This window comes from Somniosus microcephalus, chromosome 8, assembly GCF_052327205.1.
Source record: "Somniosus microcephalus isolate GS21.2 chromosome 8, FLI_Smic_1.0, whole genome shotgun sequence".
Lineage (NCBI taxonomy): Eukaryota > Metazoa > Chordata > Chondrichthyes > Squaliformes > Somniosidae > Somniosus > Somniosus microcephalus.
In genome coordinates this window covers 75,616,106-75,638,856 of record NC_140994.1, presented here as the reverse complement: position 1 = coordinate 75,638,856, position 22,751 = coordinate 75,616,106, and the positions used below count along the sequence as shown (strand labels likewise).

General features: G+C 47.2%; 1 protein-coding gene across 10 annotated transcripts in view; it reads left to right on the top strand.

The window, feature by feature from the left end:
- Nucleotides 1–22,751, top strand: part of pcdh15b (protocadherin-related 15b) — a 1,235,959-nt gene that overhangs the window by 551,067 nt on the left and 662,141 nt on the right. For all 10 annotated transcript variants that reach the window (XM_085994900.1, XM_085994899.1, XM_085994897.1 and 7 more), the window contains 2 exons: nucleotides 4,385–4,519; nucleotides 4,839–4,988. In XM_085994900.1, coding sequence (XP_085851026.1) covers nucleotides 4,385–4,519; nucleotides 4,839–4,988 — 285 coding nt within the window. The remainder of the gene's footprint in view (nucleotides 1–4,384; nucleotides 4,520–4,838; nucleotides 4,989–22,751) is intronic.

The window sequence follows — 22,751 nt, the reverse complement described above, 5'->3', positions numbered from 1 at the left end:
CAACGTGGCTCAAACTGCAGCTGAACTGTACAGATTACTAATCCGCGTTATATACAGGTGTGGTCACTGCCGGTACTACAGTATACATGAGCTGTAAAAAGTAGTACCCCCCTTAAAGTACATACATTACAGGAGCCACTTCCACTCCCCCTGGGGTGGCGCCTCAGCATTCCTAGTCATCTGTTGGAGCAAAGATTGCTGGACTGCTATGAGGCCCTGCAAGCCCCTTTCCACACTTGTAAACCCAGACACGATGGCAGTAGTCTGATCTTGCATGGCAGAAAGCTGAAACTGAATGAGAGCAGTTTGAATTTTTGTGGCAGCAAGCTGAGACTGCAGGAGAGCAGTCTGAGACGTTGGGTCACTTCCACTTGTGCTGCAATGGAAGCTGCGACATCGCCCATCACACCCAGCAGCATGGTTGGGTCCACAGTGTCCTAATGGAGTTGCCCATCATTTCCATCCTGGAAATCATGGGCTCCAAGCTCTGCGCAAAGCCCTATGCATTGTTGGAGCCGGACTCCTCCATGCTCCTTGACATTGACAAGAGGCTCTCTGGCAGGCTTGCCACTGTACTAAGCATTTCTGTGTGCATGCCCATCACCCTTCTTCTAAAGGGCACCCCATCGAAGTCATCATCAGAACTCGTGTGCGAACTTGCCCTGTGAGGAGCTAGTACCTGAGCTGCCCTTTCCCCCTGCCCTGGCTGCAGCCCACTCATGCCCGGTGACTCACCTTGTGCAGATCCTGCCTCTATACTACCCCGTAGTGTCATTTTCTGAGCTGCTGGCTGGGAGTGTTAGATCGAGTGACAATGCCTCTTCTTCTCCTTCACTTTCCTCCTCCATAACATCGGGGGCTGGCTGTGCTGGTGGCAGTTCTTGGGTATCTGAAAGGAGAAAGGCACATGGGTCAGGTTGTGGTGAGGGGATGGGGTGAATGCAAGATGTGCATGCTTACACCATCAGCAGCTTGTAAGTGAGAAGAGATTGTGATATGCGGGGGAATTGGGATGTGAGAAGAAGGATTAGGTATGAGCATACCATCATCATCAGCAATGTTTTCCACCTCGCCGCTCGCTACGGCCTCAGTGATGACCCCTCCAATTATCCCCAACACTGTGTCCTCCAGCTGTGTCAGGTTGTGAAGTCGGGCTTCCCCTCCGCCCGTCTGCTGCTGCTGTTGACAGTTGTCTGCCACCTGTGCCTGCAAGAGAAAGTGAAGTGTCACTAAGTGTGGTGCAATGTGATTGGGTCATGTGCCTGCCATGGTTGAATAGCTGGCATTGTGTGCAAGATGTGAGCTGTGGGTGAGAGTCTTGCAGCAGTGGTAAGTGTGTGAGGGTGAGCTGAAACTATTATTGTGTGGTAGGAATTGTGATTGCTAGAGAGTGTTGGTAGGTGAGCGATGAGGGTATTGAGCAGTGTGTGAGGCTAGGGGTGCAGTTAGTGAGTTATGGAATTTGAAGATGCATTCATTCACCTTGACCACTCGTGTGAGGTCATTAAACTTCTTGTGGCACTGGATCCAGGTCCTGGGGCAACACTCGTGGCACTGACAGTTTGTGCTATTTCCTCCCACAGCCTTCTGGCTTCCCGTGCCCATTTTTAAGCTTTGGCAAATTTCACCTCCAGTGTGTATGTTTGCCTGGGCGGGCGGGGTCGGGGGGGGCTGGTGGTTGAGGGTGGTGGCGGTGGTGCACAGGGGGAGTAAATGATTGGTGAATTAGGTGATACATTTGTGTTCTAATATTTTAATTGCAATAGCTTGAACTACATGAGTATTTGAAGAGATGATTCAAAAAATGCTTTAGAATTAGAATGTTTTACAGTAAGGCAATAAAATGTGGTACTGATCATTGACCTACCCAGCACTGTTTGATTTGCTACAATAGATAAACAGTTTTATGTATAGTGATAGATATTGTACAGGGATTAAATATCCTTTGCTGTTCCAGCAGACACCCACCATTACCTCAGGCAGAAGTACAGCAGAACAGCTTGGAAGTAGGCCGGGACCCAACTTAATCTGGGATTTCCTGCCAGACTCTCCACCCTGTTACTTGCATGGAGAGGATGAGGCCAGGCCTGGGAATTCACACTGGGATTTCCCACTTCCCTGGCCCAAATGGGACCCAGCGTTAAGTCTGGAGGCCGGTAAGCTGAGTCGGTTAAAGTGTACCGGCCTCTAGAAGGATGCAAGTGGGCTCCAATGGGGATCCCTGAAAAAGATGGTTAAAGAAAAACAAACATTGGCCCTCTTCTTAAGAGGGCTGAAAGAGATGCATACATTTTTCTGAGGTGATGTCCTGTCCTTCACCCTTGGGTGATATCCAGATACCAGAGTTTCCAGTCATGTAGGTTTGGTGGGTGCCTGAAATGTGCCCGTAGTAATGCAGACACCCACCGGGCCCATGTAAATCAGGTGCCCGCCTAGTGACTGTTTGCTGTAATTTTCCCATGTTTTTATTTAACCTAATAAATGTATGAGTTTTGTTAAATATAGTTTTAAAAGGTTTGAAAATAACAAGAATGCCTTGCTGTAATTATTCCATTTGAACTAAGTGTGAGATTGTGTAATGTAAAAATGAAAAGAAGCGGGACTCACTTCAGGATATAAATATTTTATTTGAAGCATTAGAGCTCCCTTAAATGTTAAGTGAGTGAATTTGCTATATGACATGGTACCAATCCATCTAGATCCTATGTTTGATCACTGCTGGGTGCTGAGTTAGCTGATCTTGGCCTGGAATGTGCTAAAGTTTCTACTAATGGCCGCAGGGTCCCTCAGCTAAGGAGAAGCAAAAAAATAGTAAGCCAAGGTTTCTACTACCGATTGGTACTCAGCGATCCTTGACAGCATGTATACATGTGCAAACATCAGAGAAAGTCAAATTCAGACACCGCTTTACACCATGACTGAGTGTCCTGCCGACAGGTACTGTTTAAGCTCACACACAAGAGCTGGCCTCTTGGCTGAGTATCAGTCATGAGTGGTCATGGAATTGTGCCCCAAGGTGAAATACCATCTTCAGCAGAAGTGGAAAGAGGGACAATTGGAGGGATGTTTATGGCAGCTGAAGTGGTTGAGTGCTTGACTCCCTTCCGAAGGTTGCGCATTTGAATCCCAGTCTTGCTCACCTTAAACATTTATTCAGGATGAATAACCTGTTCAGATTCATAGAGACCAATTCTTTTGATGTGGTTATACAATTTTTTTCTTCCAAAATAATTATTCTGGCCTCTTTTCAAAGAATTTTCTGATGGAACTTATCACCACTGTACAAGCCAGTTAATGAGCAGCTTGTTAAAGGGAAAGTTATTCAGGCACAGATTCCTGCCTTGTACATTCTTAATATAACAATTCTTGTTTGTAAGAAGAGTTTCAATTGAAGTTAATACTTTATAAGCATGGTTCTTAAGCAGTATTGTAGCTGAACAATTACTGGATAGAAAACACACAGGTACTTTCAAGAGATGAAATGTGGCTGGCATAATAGGTACATAACTCTTGCTACTTCTGTGAAATAAGCAAATTCCCAAAGTATTCCACTGGCCAGTTTCCTCCTCGTTCCTCTTCTCTTGACAGTGTTGACTACTTGATAGTTCCAAAGCCATTGGCTGCACTCTGCTACCTTGCTGAATTGACCATTATTCATATTGTGAGCCTTGATATTATCAGTTGACCAATCAGCATTCACAACCAAGCCAAATCCTGTTCTTTGCCCAACTTCTAAGCATCCACATTTCCATTATAAATAGCAATCAGGAGCCACAACTCTGGATGATTTGCCTTTTCCCTAACCTGGGGTGCTGGGTCAAATTACGTTGCCTTTGTTGATGTCAGTTGACTCAGCCCAAACCCATCGTGTAGAACATGGAAACTTCTGGGTCTGTGTACCTTGGCTACTGACCATCTAAACCCAGGGAAGCTGCCCACTAGTGTTAAATCTGTTTGTTTAATCATCTCAATCTGTTGTTGGCAATGGTTTATTGAGGTTCATAATTGGTCAATTACAACCCATTTGGATTAAGAATGAATACTTTTTATGGAAACTGCTTAGCTGAAACATTTAAAGCCAAGTCTTTTCTTGCCACAGTGATGCTTGTTATTTTTGCAGTATCAGGGTAAAACAACCACATTAAAATATTTGAGCTCAAAAGAAACAAGCCAGATAGCAACGGCTCATATGGGAACAGCTGAAGGCTCATTGCTGCACAGCAAGCCGGAGGTGCAAAATCACACACCACAACTCATTGTGTCAAAAGATTACGTACAGTTAATATTTTTGCATTCCAATATTAGTAATCAAAAAGAATAAGAAAATCTAAGAGTAATTATATTTCTGATCACTTTAATTCTCATATCCTTTGTTTCTCTAAAGACAAAAGATCCAAAGCTGCAGATTTCACTGAACGATTTCATCACAGCTTTTACCGTAACTCCTCTCGGAATAACCCGTTATCTGACTTTACGTGAGCCAGTTGACCGGGAACGTCAGCAGAATTACACTTTTACAGTAAGATATAGCGCATGTTTCTTTTGTATACGAATCATATCACACAATAGCAACCTGATAGCAAATGAAAATGATTTAAATGATCAGACAGTTAATCCAAATAGTCAGTAAAGATCGGCTGCTATTTTTATTTTCATTGCATCTAAGTCAAGATCTAAATTGGTTTTGATGGTGAAAGTATTCACTGTAATGTGATTGCTGTTATGCTACATTTATATACTTGAACTGGCAGCTACTTTCAGAAAACCACTTTGCATTGCTTCTTTCTGGCCAATGTTACAATGCTCAGCTAATGGATTCCTTTCTTTGTTTCTTGAAGATGACTGCTTCTGATGGAGTTCAAGAGAGTACTTCAGTCACTGTCAATGTCTTTGTGATCGATGCAAATGACAACACTCCAATTTTTCAAAACATTTCCTACAAAGTGAATGTTTACACTGACATGAGGCCCGGAGAAGCTGTCATACAGGTAATCAATATAAAACTGTTGTATTGGAAAATGAAATTCATTTAATATAATATGCAGTCATTGTTCAAATCAATTCAAGGGTATTTTGAGCAAATGCATTTTTATATACATTCTGGCCTAGAAATTCACTATAGCCCCGTTTGGGGCGCCAGCCTCGCCAGGGCGCTAAAAGTAGCGCCCCGGAAGCATTCGCGGCCGCCCGCCGGAAATTCAGTTGGAGCGCCCCAGAGGGAAGCGCGGCGCTACTAGAGGCGCCCTGCATCCCTCTTGGGGCGCTGCAACTGAATATCGTAGCGCAACGTGCCGCAGCGGTACTGCAGGCCTTCCTCCCCTACTTAAAGGGGAGGGGCCTTGTTCTGCGCGATCTGGGGCCCAGCTGGGCCCCCGAGGATCGCGAGTGCCGGCAAAGGAGCCCGGCACTGAGGAGAAGTGCCGGGCTCTTGGAACGTAGCCGGCACTCCGCGGGGGGGGGGGGGGGGATCAGGAGGCCGGGGATGGCAGCGTGGAGAGGTGCTGGCAGGCGGCCAGCAACAAAAAGGGCCACCCCGCACCTCCTTTAATTTGCGCCTCTACCGCCGCAGGAAGGCCCCCCCAGAACCGGTCGCACATAGCGTCCGGCGGTAAATCAGGGGGTGCTTCCTAATATCATGGCCGGGACGCCAGCGGGGCGCTGCGCACACCGATGACGTCATCGGTAGCGGCGCAGCACTAACGGCTTGTGCCACCACTAGCATCCCGCTGAATTTAGCGGGAGGCATGGCCAGTGACTTCTGACCCACTTAGCGCCCTCTTAAGGCGCTAACGGGTGGCGCAGCCCACTGAATTTCTAGGCCTCTATCTTTTCAAGTTGTTACTAGACTATCTTTTTGATCCTTTATTCTATGTCCATGATGACAATGCCAATGTAATTAGTCAAAGGTATCAGTTCTTGGCAACCATTATTGGCCGTGCCTTCTGTTGCCTAGGCCCTAAACTCTGGAATTCCCTGCCTAAACCTCTCCGCTTCTCTACATCTCTTTCCTCCTTCAACACGCTCCTTTAAACCTTCCTCCTTGTCCGAGTTTTTGGTTATCTGCCCTAATTTCTCCTTATGTGGCTCGGTGTCAAATTTTTTGTCTTTTAATGCTGCTGTGAAGCGCCTTGGGACGTTTTACTACATTAAAGGCGCTATATAAATACAAGCTGTTGTTGTTGTAATTGCAGCGGTGGCTGCACCTCTGCCACCATCCCAGTGCTGACCACAATCGGCCAACATTGAGGTATTATACACTTTAAGGGGGCTAAATTCGGTTGATTTGTGCCTCCCGTTAGCGCCCTAAGAGAGCGCTAACGGGGCGCAAATCAATTAGTGCCTGGGCGCAGCGCCACTAACGCCTCCCGCGAAATTCAGTGGGAGGTTAGCGGCAGCGCTAACTGTTAGTGCTGCGCGGCACTGCGCCGCCGGCGATGACGTCATTGCCATTCGCAGTGCTCCGCTCGCGCCCCGGCTGTAATATTTGGTGGTGCCCCCCCCCCCCACCGACTTACCGCCGGACGCTACCTGCGGCCGGGGTGGCGCTAGTTAAAGGGGAGGTGGTGGGTGGCCATTTTTGTTGCTGGCTGCCTGCCAGCACCTGCCCCCGTTGCTGTCCCCGGCCCCCGTGAAGTCCCCCTGCGGGGTGCCGGCTGCTCTCCATGAGCCCGGCACTCCTCTTAAGTGCTGGGCTCATTTGCCAGCACTCCCGATCCCTGGTGGCCCAGCTTGGTGCTGGGACGTGCTGCACCAGGCCTCTCCCCTTTAATAAGGGGAGGAAGGCCGGCAGTACCATGGCACATAGCGCCGCGATATTGGCTCGCAGTGCCCCAAGAGGGCCGCAGGGTGCTTCCAGTAGCGCCCCTCCTCCCTCTCGGGGTGCTACCTGGGAAAATCGGCCGCGGGGGCTCTAACTTTTTCGGCGCGCTAAAATTAGCGCTACCCAATTTTTACCCCCAAGTCTCTGGTGCACGTATTGACTTGCCCTGTAATTTTAAGTATCCCTGTCTACCCCCCGCTGAGCTGTACTGAGACTTCGGCACAGCTCATGATTTGTGTATTTTTTTTCTGATTTGCATCTTGGCCCTTCAAGGACCTCCCTTTCCTCCTGCATTCCTGCAAAGAAACAGAAAGGAATAAGATGGAGGCAATTTGCAGAGAGACTGGAAAAATCCTGACCCAGTGCTGAGGTAGTTGAGTGAGTTTAGGCAGATGATTGTTCTGGGTAAAGATCTATTTGTTTTGAAAAGGGTCAAGCTCATTGAGGACATTGTCAGTGCTGGTATGCAGTATAGGCCAGCATAGGTATCCAAAATGACTGCAACCTGGTATGCTGCACACAACCTCGCCCTGCAAAGAACAAGTGCTGTGGAACAGGTGAGCGACAAGAAAACAACCTGTATTAACCAGTGGCAGAAGAGGACCCTAGCCATCAGCCACTGCTTTTGAGTCTACGGGCCAGATTTTCATTGGGCTGTGAGGCGGGTTTTCAGGCGTGCGGGGGGGCAGAAATCCCGAATTCAGGGGTCCCGACACCATTCCGCCCAAAACCCCCCTCCACGTAAGTTTCAAGGGAGGCGGGTACTCGCCCAGCACTGGGACCCGCCGACCCGAGGCGGGAAGGAATTAGTGCCAATTAACTGCCTGTTAACAGTTTTTTGCCTAATCCCTATTTTGAGGGGTGTCGTATGGGATTCCCGACGGCTCCAAACCACGCCAGGTTAGAGCAGGCGGGCCGTCGGGTTGAAGGACTTGGAGGGGTCGCGATGTCGGTGTAAAGGTGAGTGATGGGTGCATGAGTGCAAAGTTAAGTGTGTTTGGTGTGTCTAAAGTGTGTAAAGAAGTTTTACTTACCTTAACAGCCTTTCTTCCTCTAGGCTGCAGGAGTCCATCACTCAGCCAGAACTGAAAGCTGAACGGCTGCGATCTGTCAAAAGTGACAGCCTTCAGCTTACAGTGCCGGTGAGAGTTCTAACTGAGTCTGCGTAGAATGACTCAGGTTAGAAGTCAGACTGTCAGTGTTTGACAGCTTCAAACAGCTGTGAAACACTGATATTTCATCTGTCAAAAACTCTTGACAGATGAAATTCCAGTCTGTGACGTCACCTGTTGCCGGGTGGCCCTTAATTGGCCTGCTGAGCCCGCTGGGCGGGCTCAACAAGGTCAATCAAGGGAAAATCGCGTCGATTGGCCGGACGTCGATGGAGGCGGGACTAAAACCCGAAAGTTGTAGTCCCGCCTCCTTCCCGACAGCTTAAGGAAAATCCAGCCCTACATGTTTGGTGTTGATTTCTTTCCACATTCCTTGTGCCACAGGACAGACCCATTATAGAGTGCAGTGTTAAAAATGTGACAGTTAGAAACTAGGTGGTGAACAGTTGCCAGAGTGCCATGCATTCTCCCTCTGTGATGCTCCACCAATCACACAGTAAAGACATGTTAACATGCATTGTGAGACATTGTAAAATTAAGCAAAATTTTAAAGACCAGCATATTTATTCCTGATCTGCTTCCAAAATCTGGTGTCAGGTGAGACACCATTCACTCTTTCCGCTACCTCCATTCAGGCTGCTCATGTGCTACTTGATGTGCCTCAATAAATCCGAGACTCGATGTTAGCGAAACAAAACAAGGCTTTTATTGACTTAGAAGGTAACACACAGAGGAGAATGTATCTTCCATCCAGAGGTCTGCCGTACTGGATGTGCTGCAGGCTGGGCCAGCTTACATAGGAGCCAGGTATGGGCGGAGCCCTACACACAGTACAATACAATGGAAATGAAACTGAAACCAACCACAGTCACAGGCAGAGAAATACTGATGAGTGATGAATGGAATATTTCATCACACTACTCTTCAGAAGGGAATGCCGTACCAGTACCTCCGACAGCAAGACCTCCAAAGGTGCATCCTGGAAGGGTGGCATTTGTCGTCCTGGTCTTGCTACAGCTTTGCCATTGTGATGAAATATTCCATTCATCACTCATCAGTATTTCTCTGCCTGTGGCTGTGGTTGGTTTCAGTTTCATTTCCATTGTATTGTACTGTGTGTAGGGCTCCGCCCATACCTGGCTCCTATGTAAGCTGGCCCAGCCTGCAGCACATCCAGTACGGCAGACCTCTGGATGGAAGATACATTCTCCTCTGTGTGTTACCTTCTAAGTCACTAAAAGCCTTGTTTTGTTTCGCTAACATCGAGTCTCGGATTTATTGAGGCACATCAGCCATTAAAGCAGCGCTTCAAGCAAGCAGGAGCCCTTTGTGAGCAGCTGATGCCAGATAAAGTACTCCTTGCTTCCTGCACTGTGCACCAGGAGTTCCACAATATTATGCAAAGGAACCGATGTAGCGTGATAGCACCTTATAGTGCTACAGGTGTGTGTAACAGCCAAAGAGGAGTGGTCCTGCTGCCACTGGATTACCAGCCCCTTGGTGTACAAGGCTGAGATGTGGAGATCCTACTCTTGAGAATATTTGTGAACTCCTGAATCTTCCTCTTCCTCTCAGGGTCAGGAAGCATAGAGGAACAACCTTTCCAGTTTATTGGGTTATTTAGCCGAGAAAGATGTGATTTAAATTTATGCCTTAAAAAAGATAATTTTACCACTAACTACCGTTTATTACCTTTTATCACAGATTAATTTCTTCACTTGCCTCTGCCGTCAGATGTAAAAACAAATCATGCTGATGTTTAGTGCTGTTGAGCTTTATCACATACTTATCTTTAGAGCTACATTTAAAAAAAAACTTTAAAGGCCTAGAAATACAGCCACACAGGGAAAAATCCCTGCACCTGAATAGATATGCCCGAGGTGAATGTGATATTGGGCCTTGGGCTGCATTCATCGACCCAGTGAGCTGCGGACACCAGGAGGGGGTGGTAGTGGTGATTGGGAAGGGTGGGTAGCAGTGATTGGGGAGGGTAGAGGCCAGGATCAGGGAGAATGGCAACGGCGATTGGGTGAGTTGGTGGAGGAGATCATGTGGGAGGGGGTGGGGTCGAGGTCACAGTGGCCGGCAGCGACCCGCGTGGTTTTAATACGGGGTCCGGAGGATCCTCCCGGCTCCACATTCGGGTAAGATTTCTTAAACACTAAGGGGGAAAAATTGGGTTGCGCCCCCTTTGGGGCACTAACTTCGCCAGCGCCCCAGAACAGTTAGCGCCCCCACGCCCGAAATTCACCGGTAGTGCCCCAAGAGGGAGGCGGGGCACTACTGGAAGCGCCCCGCCTCCGCCTTGCAGCGCTGCGCGTGAATATCACGGCATTACGTGCCACAGCTCCACACTCTGCGGCATGTCGCGTCGCGGTACTGCAGGCCTTCCTCCCCTTCTTAAAGGGGAGGGGCCGAGCGCAGCGCGACCCGGGGCCCAGTTGGGCTACTGGGATTGGAGTGCCGGCAAAAGAGCCCAGCACACAAGAGAAGTGCCGGGCTCACGGAGCGCAGCCGGCACTCCGTAGGGGGGGCTTCACAGAAGGCCAGGGACGACAAAGCGGGCAGGCACTGGCAGGCGGCCAGCAACAAAAATGGCCACCCGGCACCTTCCCTTTAATTTGCGCCGCCCCGGCTGCAGGTAGGCCCCCCTGACCTCGTCGGACATAGCGTCCGGCAGTAAGTCAGGAGGTGCTACCGAAGATCGCAGCCGGGGTGCGAGCAGGGTGCTGCGCACGGTGATGACGTCATCGCCGACGGCGCAGCACCACGGGGCGCTAATGGTTACCACCGCCGCTAACCTCCCGCTGAATTTCACGGGAGGCGTTAGTGGCGCCGCACCCAGGCGCCAGTTGCTTTGCGCCCCGTTAGCGCCCTCTTAAGCAAAGCAAAGCAACCGAATGTTCCCCCTAACCTTGTTGGTTGCAGCCTGCAGCGGTTTCTTTAAGGAACCTGTTAGGCCGCATGATGCCGGCTCGGTTAAGGGCAACCCAATATTGCAGAGGGGGCTTCAAACAGATGTTAGGCCCCTTATTTGAATAAGCAAAGGACCGAAAGCCTCTGAGCCCTGGGCCCTGGAAACCCTTTTTATTGCCTGCACCGATATGGTAGGTGGCGCATTTTCGACTCATAATGATCGCGCTCATCCTTCCCGGCATAGGAGGCCGTTTAGCGCCTGAAAAATGGGTGCTGTGCAGTTGAATTTCTAGGCCAATGTGTCTAGCATGTCATCTAATAATGAATTTGCTTCATTAAATATGGTTGGTATTAATAATTTCCATCTTGTATGAGCTATGAATTGCTTTCACCTCCTCGATGCTGACAAGCCTTCATGCTTAATTTGTCACCCACCTCTGTTCATAGTTCAAAGTTAAGAAGCAATATTGTGCCTGGCCTATTTGTTTTGTTTATGATGCTGTCAATTACTTGATTAGTCAGTGATTCTTCACTTCAGTGACTGGTAATGCAGTATAATCTTAGAGTAAAATTCTACACAGTTGTGCTCCATTTTCAATTATAATTTAGACCAAGGCCCAAAATTCACACAAATGCTTTCAACAAAGTAAATGCACATAGCATAAGCAAATAATTAAAAGAAAATTCAAATGGAATCATAGTACAATAAAGTACAAAACCTACTTAAACCAAATCAAATGAAGAATTTGTGATTTAAATTGAAAGTATTTTTTTATAACAACAACAACTACTTGCATTTATATAGCGCCTTTAACATAGTAAAACATCCCAAGGCGCTTCACAGGAGCGTTATCAAATAATATTTGACACCGAACCACATAAGGGCAGATGAACAAAAGCTTGGTCAAAGAGGTTGTTTTTATGGAGCGTCTTAAAGGAGCAAAGAGAGACGGAGCGGTTTAGGGAGGGAACTCAAGTGCTTAGGGCCTCGGCAGCTTAAGGCACGGCCGCCAATGGTGGAGTGATTGAAGTCGGGGATATGCAAAAGGCCAGACTTGGAGGAGCGCAGATATTTCTGAGGGCTGGAGGAGGTTACAGAGATAGGGAGGGGCGAGGCCATGGAGGGATTTGAAAACAAGGATGAGAATTTTAAAATTGAGGCGTTTCGTAACCGGGAGCATAAGGATAATAACTCATTAACTAGAGCTGAATTTTTAGAACAGCTTTTTAGTGATACATGCCAAGAATGTAGCAGCCTCTTCAAATTCAAACCATGAAGGAATTTTAAGTAGGTGTGTGAAACTTTAGACAGACAATGCTGTTGAGTTCACTGTCACACATTGCCAGTCCTGTGAAATATTACCTTTCTGGTAACAGTATGGAATGAAGCACTAAACATAGAAACATAGAAGATAGGAGCAGGAGTAGGCCATTCGGCCCCTCGAGCCTGCTGCGCCATTCAATGAGATCATGGCTAATCGTCCAAATTCAGTCCAAAAACTCCCTGGACTCGGCAAAGGTCCCGGCAGACTGGAAAACTGCTAATGTAACACCCTTATTTAAAAAGGGCAGTAGACAGAAGGCTGGAAACTATAGACCGGTTAGCCTAACATCTGTGGTAGGTAAAATTTTGGAGTCCATTATTAAGGAGACAGTAACAGGACATTTGGATAATCATAATTTAATAGGACAAAGTCAGCATGGTTTTATGAAGGGGAAGTCATGTTTGACAAATTTGCTGGAGTTCTTTGAGGAAGTAACATATAGGGTGGATAAAGGGGAACCAGTGGACGTAGTGTATTTAGACTTCTAAAAGACATTTGACAAGGTGCCACACAAACGATTATTGCTTAAGATAAAAAATCACGGGATTGGGGGTAATATTCTGGCATGGATAGAGGATTGGCTATCTAACAGAAGGCAGAGAGTTGGGATAAATGGTTCATTCTCAGACTGGCAATCAGTAACTAGTGGTGTTCCGCAGGGGTCAGTGCTGGGTCCCCAACTCTTTACAATCTATATTAACGATTTGGAGGAGGGGACCGAGTTTGCAGATGATACTAAGATGGGAGGGAAAGTAGTGAGTGAGGAGGACATAAAAAACCTGCAATTGGAAATAGACAGGCTAAGTAAGTTGGCAGAGATTTGGCAGATGGAATACAATACTGGAAAGTGTGAGGTTATGCACTTTGGCAGGAAAAATCATAGAGCAAGTTATTATCTTAATGGCAAGAAACTGGAAAGTACTGAAGTACAAAGGGATCTGGGGGTCCTGGTGCACGAAACTCAAAAGGTTAGTATGCAGGTGCAGCAAGTGATTAAGAAGGCCAATGGAATGTTGGCTTTCATTGCTAGGGGGATAGAATATAAAAGTAGGGAGGTATTGCTTCAGTTGTACAAGGTATTGGTGAGACCGCACCTGGAATACTGCGTACAGTTTTGGTGTCCATACTTAAGAAAGGACATACTTGCTCTCGAGTCAGTACAAAGAAGGTTCACTCGGTTAATCCCGGGGATGAGGGGATGGACATATGAGGAGAGGTTGAGTAGATTGGGACTCTACTCATTGGAGTTCAGAAGAATGAGAGGCGATCTTATTGAAACATATAAGATTGTGAAGGGGTTGGATCGGGTGGATGCGGGGAAGATGTTCCCGATGATGGGTGAAACTAGAACTAGGGGGCATAGTCTTAGAATAAGGGGCTGCTCTTTCAAAACTGAGATGAGGAGGAACTACTTCACTCAGAGGGTGGTAGGTCCATGGAATATGCTGCCCCAAAAAGCTGTAGAAGCTACATCATTACATAAATTTAAAACCGAAATAGACAGTTTCCTAGAAGTAAAGTGAATTAAGGGTTACGGGGAGCGGGCAGGAATTTGGACATGAGTCTAGGTTCAGATCGGTCATGGCCCTGTGGGTAGCGGAGCGGGCCCAGGGGCCGTGTAGCCTGATCCTGCTCCTATTTCGTGTGTCTAATTCTGTTAGATTCAGGAGATGGTTCTATGATAGTGGATTGGCGGTTAGGATCAGATCAGCCATGATCTTATTGAATGGCGGAGCAGGCTCGAGGGGCCGATTGGCCTACTCCTGCTACTATTTCTTATGTTCTTAGTACCCTGTTCCTGCCTTCTCTCTATACCCCTTGATCCCCCTAGCCTTAAGAAATATATCCAACTCCTTCCTGAATATATTTAATGAATTGGCCTCTAGTGCCTTCTGTGGTAGAGAATTCCACAGGTTCACCACTCTCTGGGTGAAGAAATTCCTCCTCATCTCTGTCCTAAATGGCTTACCCCTTATCCTTAGACTGTGACCCCTGGTTCTGGACTCCCCGACCATCGGGAACATCCTTCCAGCATCTAGTCTGTCCAGTCCTATTAGAATTTTATAAGTTTCGATGAGATCCCCTCTTATTCTTCTAAACTCCAGCGAGTACAAGCCCAATTGACCCAATCTTTTCTCATATGTCATTCCTGCCATCCCAGGTATCAGCCTGGTGAATCTTCACTGCACTCCCTCCAAGGCAAGAACATCCTTCCTCAGATATGGCGACCAAAACTGCACACAATACTCCAGATGTGGTCTCACCAAGGCCCTGTACAACTGCAGCAAGACATCCTTGTTCCTGTACTCAAACCCTCTCGCTACGAAGGCCAACATACCATTTGCCTGCTTAACCGCCTGCTGCACCTGCATGCTTACTTTCAGCGACTGGTGCACAAGGACACCCAGGTCTCATTGCACTTCCCCTTCTCCCAATCTATTGCCATTCAGATAATAATCTGCCTTCCTGTTTTTGACACCAAAGTGGATAACCTCGCATTTATCCACGTTATATTGCATCTGCCATGCTTCTGCCCAATCACCCAACCTGTCCAAATCATACTGGAGTTTCTCGATATCCTCCTCACAGCACACACGCCCACCCAGCTTTGTGTCATCTGCAAACTTGGAGATATTACATCTAGTTCCCTCATCCAGATCTTTAATATATATTGTGAATAGCTGGGGTCCAAGGACCGATCCCTGCGGTACCCCACTAGTCACTGCCTGCCACTCGGAAAACGACCCGTTTATTCCAACTCTTTCCTTCCTGTCTGCCAACCAGTTCTCTATCCAAGTCAATACCTTGCCCGCAATCCCATGTGCCTTAATTTTACACGCTAATCTCTTATGCGGCCCTTATCAAAAGCCTTTTGATAATCCAAATACACCACATCCACTGGTTCTCCATTATCTATTTTACCAGTTACATCCTCAAAAAATTCCAGTAGATTAGTCAAGCATGATTTACCTTTTGTAAATCCATGTTGACTTTGTCCGATCCGGTCACTTTTTTCCAAGTATTCTGCTATTACATCCTTTATAATGGACTCTAGCAGTTTCCCCACTACCAATGTCAGGCTTACTGGTCTGTAATTCCCCGTTTTCTCTCTACCACCTTTTTTGAACAGTGGGGTAACATTAGCTACCCGCCAATCCATGGGTACTGTTCCAGAGTCTATCGAATTTTGGAAGATGACCCGCAATGCATCTACTATTTCTAGGGCCACTTCCTTAAGTACCCTGGGATGTAGATTATCAGGCCCTGGGGATTTATCAGCCCTCAATCCCATCAATTTCCCTAACACCATTTCCCTCCAAATACTGATTTCTATCAGTTCCTCCCTGTCATTAGACCCTATGTTCCCCGACATCTTTGGGAGGTTATTTGTGTCCTCCTTTGTGAAGACAGAACCAAAGTATGTATTTAATTGATCTGCCATTTCTTTGTTTCCCATTATAAATTCCCCTGATGTAAGGGACCTACGCTTGACTTCACCAATCTTTTTCTCTTCACATATCTATAAAAGCTTTTACAGTCAGTTTTTATGTTCCCTGCAAGCTTACTCTCATACTCTATTTTCCCCCTTTTAATTAATCCCTTTGTCCTCCTTTGTTGAATCCTAAACTGCTCCCAATCCTCAGGTTTACTGCTTTTTCTGGCCAATTTATAGGTCCTCTCCTTGGATCTTATGCTATCCCTAATTTCCCTTGTTAACCACGGTTGAGTCACCTTTTTTTGTTTTATTTTTATGCCAAATTGGGATGAACAAATTTTGTAGTTCATCCATGCGATCTTTGAATGTTTGTCATTGCCCATCCACCGTCAACCCTTTGAGTGTCATTCCCCAATCAATCCTACCCAACTCGCACCTCATACCATCGTAGTCTCCTTTATTTAAATTCAGGACCCTAGTCTCTGAGTCAACTATTTCACTCTCCATCTTAATGAAGAATTCTATCATATCATGATCGCTCTGACCCAAGGGGCCTCGCACAACAAGATTGCTAATTAATCCTCTCTCATTACATAATACTCAGTCTAAGATGGCCTGATCTCTAGTTGGTTCCTCGACATATTGGTCCAGGAAACCATCCCGTATACACTCCAGGAATTCCTCCTCCACAGTATTGTTACTAATTTGGTTAGCCCAATCTATATGTAGATTAAAGTCACCCATGATAACTGCTGTGCCCTTATTGCACGCTTCTCTAATTTCCCGTTTGATGCCATCCCCGACCTCCGCATTACTGTTTGGAGGTCTATATACCACTCGCACTAATGTTTTCTGCCCCTTGGTATTTTTCATTTCTACCCATACAGATTCCACATCATCAGAGCTAATATCCTTCCTTACAATTGTGTTAATCCCCTCTTTAACCAGCAATGCTACCCCACCACCTTTTCCTTTTTGCCTTTCTTTCCTGAATATTGAATATCCCGGGATATTGAGTTCCCAGCCTTGGCCACCCTGGAGCCATGTTTCCGTAATCCCAATCATATCATATTCATTTACCTCTATTTGCGCAGCTAATTCATCCACCTTATTACGAATGCTCCTTGCATTAAGACACAAAGCCTTCAGGCTTGTTTTTTTAACACTCTTAGATCTTTTAGAATTATTATTTACTGTGGCCGTGTCTGATTTAAACCCTTGATTTCTCTGCCTGCCACTTTTGTTTTTTCTCCTTCCTGTCTTTTGCTTTTATCCTTGTTTCCCTTTCCTCTGTCTCTCCGCTCAGGTTCCCAACCCCCTGCCATTTTAGTTTAAACCCTCCTCCAGAGCATTAGCAAACTCTCCCCCTAGGACATCGGTCCTGGCCCTGCCCAGGTGCAAACCGTCCATTTTGTACTGGTCCCACCTCCCCCAGAACCGGTTCCAATGTCCCAGAAATTTGAATCCCTCCCCCTTGCACCATTCCTCTAGCCACGTATTTATCTGAAATATCTTTCTATTCTACTCTGACTAGCACGTGCACAAACTTCTACATGTGATATGACCTGTGAAAAGCACCTGGATCACATTCCATCTCAATCTTTCCTCTAGTGAAATCAAGTTTGGTTTTGCAAGTCCAGTGATTCTAATGAGTTCTTGCCTTCAATGAGTTCCGCTAGACCGATGCACCAAAAATCTATTAAAAACCATGACTATTGCACTAATGTAACTGGCAATTTGAGCTATGTACAAATGTCACTGATCTGTTGTTCCCCCAACTCATCTTCCCCATGCAACGTTCTTTTCAATTACCTGAGTCGACGTTGTTATGAATGAAAATAAATAAGTATTAATAACTAAATAACATTGCAACAAAGGCATGCAAAATATTAAAGGTCATAATTCACGCTAAAATGTTAACCAAGCGATTTAATTTTGCATTTTTTAAAATTAAAGCAACTTGTATCTTAAATGTGAGCAATATATTGCTCATGATGTATTGCTAATCTTTCTGTTACAGTTTTGAGTTTAATTTAAAAAATTTTAAATATCAAATTAACTAAAATACTACAAGGACTTCAAAATAAATCTGTTTCCAATAGTTTTCTTACAGTCCAAATAAATATTGGGAAACATATCAGAAGTTGTCTATATGATTCTTAATTAAAGGGATGGACGAGTGGCGTAGTAGGTTTTCCCTCACTTCCCTGTCTGTGCTTGGTGCACAAGGAGGAGCGGCAGTCACGGGAGAGAGGTGGACCCTCCTGCTGGGAACACTCTGGGGTAGGAAGAACATAAGACATAGGAGTAACAACAGAAAATGCTGGAAAAACTCAGCAGGTCAGGCAACATCCGTGGAGAGAAATTTGAGTTGACGTTTCGGGTCGAACCCTTCTTCAAAACTGGAAAGAAAAGAAACTAGATCGAAGGCAGGGCTGCGATCGGACAAAAGAATAAAAGAAACAAAAGAAGTAAAAGAGATTAGAAGCTAGACGAGATGGTAATAGGCTGAGATTAGGTGTAAAGTGTACTGGCAGGGCAAAAGATAGCTGCCAGGTGTGAGAGAGAAACAAAAGGAAAGTGGGGGGGGGGGAAAGGAGTGGAAAAATTACAAGAAAAAATGAAATGGGGGCCGAGCTTATGATCTGAAATTGTTGAACTCGATATTGAGTCCGGAAGGCTGCAGACTGCCTAATCGGAAGATGAGGTGCTGTTCCTCGAGTTTACGTTGAGCTTCCGTGGAACAATACAAGAGGCCAAGGACGGTGAGGTCCGAGTGGGAATGGAGCGGTGAATTAAAATGACAGGCGACCGGAAGCTCGGGGTCACCCTTACGGACTGAACGGAGGTGTTCCGCAAAGCGGTCACCCAATCTGCGTTTGGTCTCCCCAATGTGTAGGAGACCGCATTGTGAGCAGCGAATACAGTATACTAGATTGCGAGAAGTACAAGTAAATCGCTGTTTCACCTGGAATGGGTGTTTGGGGCCCTGGACAGTGGGAAGCGGGGAGGTATAGGGGCAGGTGTTACATCTCCTCCGCTTGCACGGGAAGGTGCCAGGCGAAGGGGAAGGGCTGTTTGGGGTGATAGAGGAGTGGACTAGGGTGTCTCGGAGGGAGCGGTCCCTGCGGAATGCTGAAAGGGGAGGGGAGGAGAAGATACGTTTGGTGGTGGGATCACTTTGGAGGTAGCGGAAATGCTGGAGGATGATCCGTTGAATGTGGAGGCTGGTGGGGTGAAAGGTGAGGACAAGGGGAACCCTATCGTGGTTCCGGGAGGGAGGGGCAGGGGTGAGGGCAGAAGTGCGGGAGATAGAACTGACACGGTCGAGGGCAGTGTCAACCACGGTAGAGGGGAATCCTCGGTTGCGGAAAAAGGAAGACATGTCTGAAGCACTGGTGTGGAAGGTGGCATCGTCGGGGCGGAGACGGAGAAACTGGGAGAATGGAATAGAGTCCTTACAGGAAGCGGGGTGGGAGGAAGTGTAGTCCAGGTAGCTGTGGGAGTCAGTGGGCTTGTAGTGAATATTGGTCGATAACCTATCCCCAGAGATGGAGACGGAGAAATCGAGGAAGGGAAGGGAAGAGTCAGAGATGGACCATGTGAAGGTGAGGGAAGGGTGGAAATTGGAGGCAAAGTGAATGAAATTGTCAAGCTCGGGGCGAGAGCAGGACATAGGAGCAGGAGTAAGCAGGAGTAAGCACTACGGCCCCTCGAGATCTGGTGCATGTGTTACTGCCTGTAGCGAAGACCTGGCCCGTTCCAGCTCTTCCTTCAGCTGCTTTGTTTTTTTATGCTTTTTCACGATGTGGGTGTCGCTGATGAGGCCAGCATTTATTGCCTATCCCAGTTGCCCTCAAGAAGGTGGTGGTGGGCCGCCTTCTTGAACTACTGCAGTCCGTGTGTTGAAAGTTCTTCCAAAATTCTGTTAGGTAGAGAGTTCCAGGATTTCAACCCAGCGACGATGAAGGAACGGCGATATATGTCCAAGTCAGGATGGTGCGCAGCCAACCTTACACTGTGTGGTCCTTCAGCCACACCCCAAATCTGTTTTTGCTCCATTAACACTGGGGAGTTTGGAGAGATTTGGCCTCACTCCATGCCAGTACCTTCCTCCCCTCCTGTCAGATCAGACAAGCTGCATTTGTTTTCCACCCAATTTCCTCTTTTCCACCACTTACTTCCACCTCTGAAACATTGCCTGCCCCTACCCCCGCCTCAGCCCACCTGTTGTTGAAACCCTGTCTCGTCTCCTCCAGACTCAACTATTCCAATGCCCTCCTAGACAGCCTTCCATCCTCTACACTTTGTAAACATCACCAAGCTAGTTATATGCTATTTCTGCTTTCAAAACGGCCTCAAAAAATGTTCAATCTTATTTTGATGTTTGTGTAAAGAAAAATAACATGGGGTGGAGTATCTGCTTTGGGCGCAATTGGTGAATCCGGCACAAATTGCGGCCAAAATTGCGCCAGTTTTGAAAAGTGTTCCCCCCCAACCCTGAGTTTCCGCTCAAACTTATTTGCATATCGCTGAATGCAAAATCTGCCGTGAACCAGTGCAATTGGGCAGCGTTTTAAAACGTATTTTTGTTAATTTGCTTTAAAAAGATTCCTTGATGTACTCAAGAGTGGTAACTTGGTCCAGTTTGATTAATACAGCTGAACATGGGTTTATCACAAAAAATAAGCAATTTAAATCAGTGTCAATCCACCACCTGTGAGTAACCTGATTTTAAATGACTGAAAATGACTCTTAAAATATAGAAAACTATTTTCTAGTTTTATTGGTGCACAGTAGTCAGTTCCTTCACAATTTTTTTTTTTCAAAACGCACCTTTTCGTGTCCTTGCACCCAAAAGATCCAACTTAATATTTGGAGCCTCCGCAAAGGCCTGCAAACAAGTGCAGTTTGCAGAAACTCCCAATGGTGATTAATTCATCCTGGGGGCGTGGCCAGTTTTGTGGGTGGGGCCTGCTTCTAGCGCGATGTTTTTAAAACTAATGCAAAAGAACGTGGAAACTTGACTTGCACTGAATGCAATTTGCGCTTAAAATTCTGCAATCCTGAAAAAGAGCGCAATCAAGCGGAAGCTCCATGCCATAATTGTGTTCCAAAACATGGTTTAATTGAGACTGTCAAAGGTGGAAGAGACTGTAGGTTAATCCACTGTGCCTTCCTGCTGTCTTAGAAGTTGTGACTGATGGGGCTCGGTTTTGCCAGGTCCGAGGAGGCGGGATTGGAGGCGTGTGAGGTGGTAAAATCACAGAAAATGGCAGGCGGGCCGATCCCGCCTCCGAGCAATTTTCCCAAATGCGTGTTTTCTGACCCTGTTTCCATCCCGCCTCCAAGAGGCAGGATAGGCCCTTAACAACCACTTAATTGCCTCTATAATCCCATTTTGAGAGGCCTTTCTGATTTTACCACTTTTCCCATGTCCTGCACGTCTCCTCTGGAACACGCCAGTGAATCCTGGCAGCCTCACAAGTCGACTGCTAACTAACAGCTTCAGCTCCACCATTTAAAAAGGAGTTTTCAGCAATCATCACTTGCAGGTGGCAGAACTTTGTTGTCTCAGGTTTGGGGGAACTTTTAACAGGCATACCCATTATTGGGGAAGTTTGGAGCCTGACACCCATCTCCAGTGTGACCTGGAGAGGGAAACCCCTCTCGCCACCTTGACCGAGCGCTTCCTCAACTGAGGTATATACCAGAAGAATGGGAACCATTTATTTCCTTTCCTCCTGGACATCAGATTCGGACGAAGACCAGCCGTGGCAGCAGCAGAACCATGAACAACAGCACCACCAACAGCAGCAGCAACAACAGGAGCGCCAAGCTGCTGCTCACCCGCCTGAAGCTGCACAGGCCAGAAGGTGCCAGCGCACGGCCACATTGCTGCCCGGGATGCAAGGGACGCACTCATCTTGGCCAGATTTGCTTAGTCTGCACAATCAAACACTTTTGCCTCGCACCTTCTTATCAGACCATCGACAATGGACAAGAACCTGCGGATTCCTATCACTCTGACCACCATACTGACAATTGCAAGTCGCCCTAAGCCCTCAATGTGGAAGTCCCATTAGCGAAATGACACATGCCACAACTGCAACAGTTTGCCATCAGAATTTTTTATGACAATAAGCAACTGATGGCTTTTCAAAAATAAACACAACATTACACCCAAGTGACCACCCTTGTGACTACTTGTGCATTATCTTCCTCTTACGCGTGCTCCTACATGGTGCTTCCCCTGTGGCTTCAGCAGATGTGGAGGCCCCTTGCTCACTTTCTTGCTGCTCCTGTCTCGACACCTTTGGCGGGCGTCCTCCGGGGCTGCGAACCTGTGAGGGCTCGGCAACAGTCTGCTGCTCCTGTGGCTGTGCAGGGGTTGAGACGCCAATCACAGTTGGGTGGGGACCCTGGTGGGGCTCTGATCGAGGGCTCTGCAGTGGCATGGTCATGTGAGCGCTTGGAGAGGAGCCCCCACTTGTTGTATATCACCAACATCCCTCTCATGGGTCAGCCCCACTTCAGAGCTAGCAAGTGGCTGGACAGCACCTTGCTGCACTGCAGGGGGGCCACGAGGACCCGTTTCTGCACTGGAATCCTACTCCAGAGGACTTGCATGAAGGTATAGTTTGTTTGCTCAATAGTTGACCTTCGCTCCTCAAGAGATGTCAGACTATTCTGAACAATTACCATGTTTTCCAAACCCTGGCGACTAAGCCCCTCCATGGACGTAGCCATCCTCTCCTCTACCGTAGTCATCCTCTCCTCTACGGTAGCCAGCCTTACCATGGAGGTAGCCATACTTTCCAAGGAGGTGGTTATCCTTTCCGTGGTGATGCGTTCATGCGCCAACGCCTCCACAAAGGCTCTGCTCATGTTAGCGATGGACTCCTCCATTCGCTCCACACTCACTGCAACCCTGGAGTCAAAACCTGCCAGAAACCCTTGCACCTGTTCCTGGAGTTCCAGCAAAGTTATCCTTCTGGATGGACCCGGAGGGACAGGTTCGACATGCAGCGGAGCCGAGCTGGGAGGGTCCTGCGCCCTCCAACTAGGACTCTCCACTGCTGTCCCTGTCTCCACCACCTGCTGATGCTCACTTGTGAGCTGTGATACACCAGGTGACAACT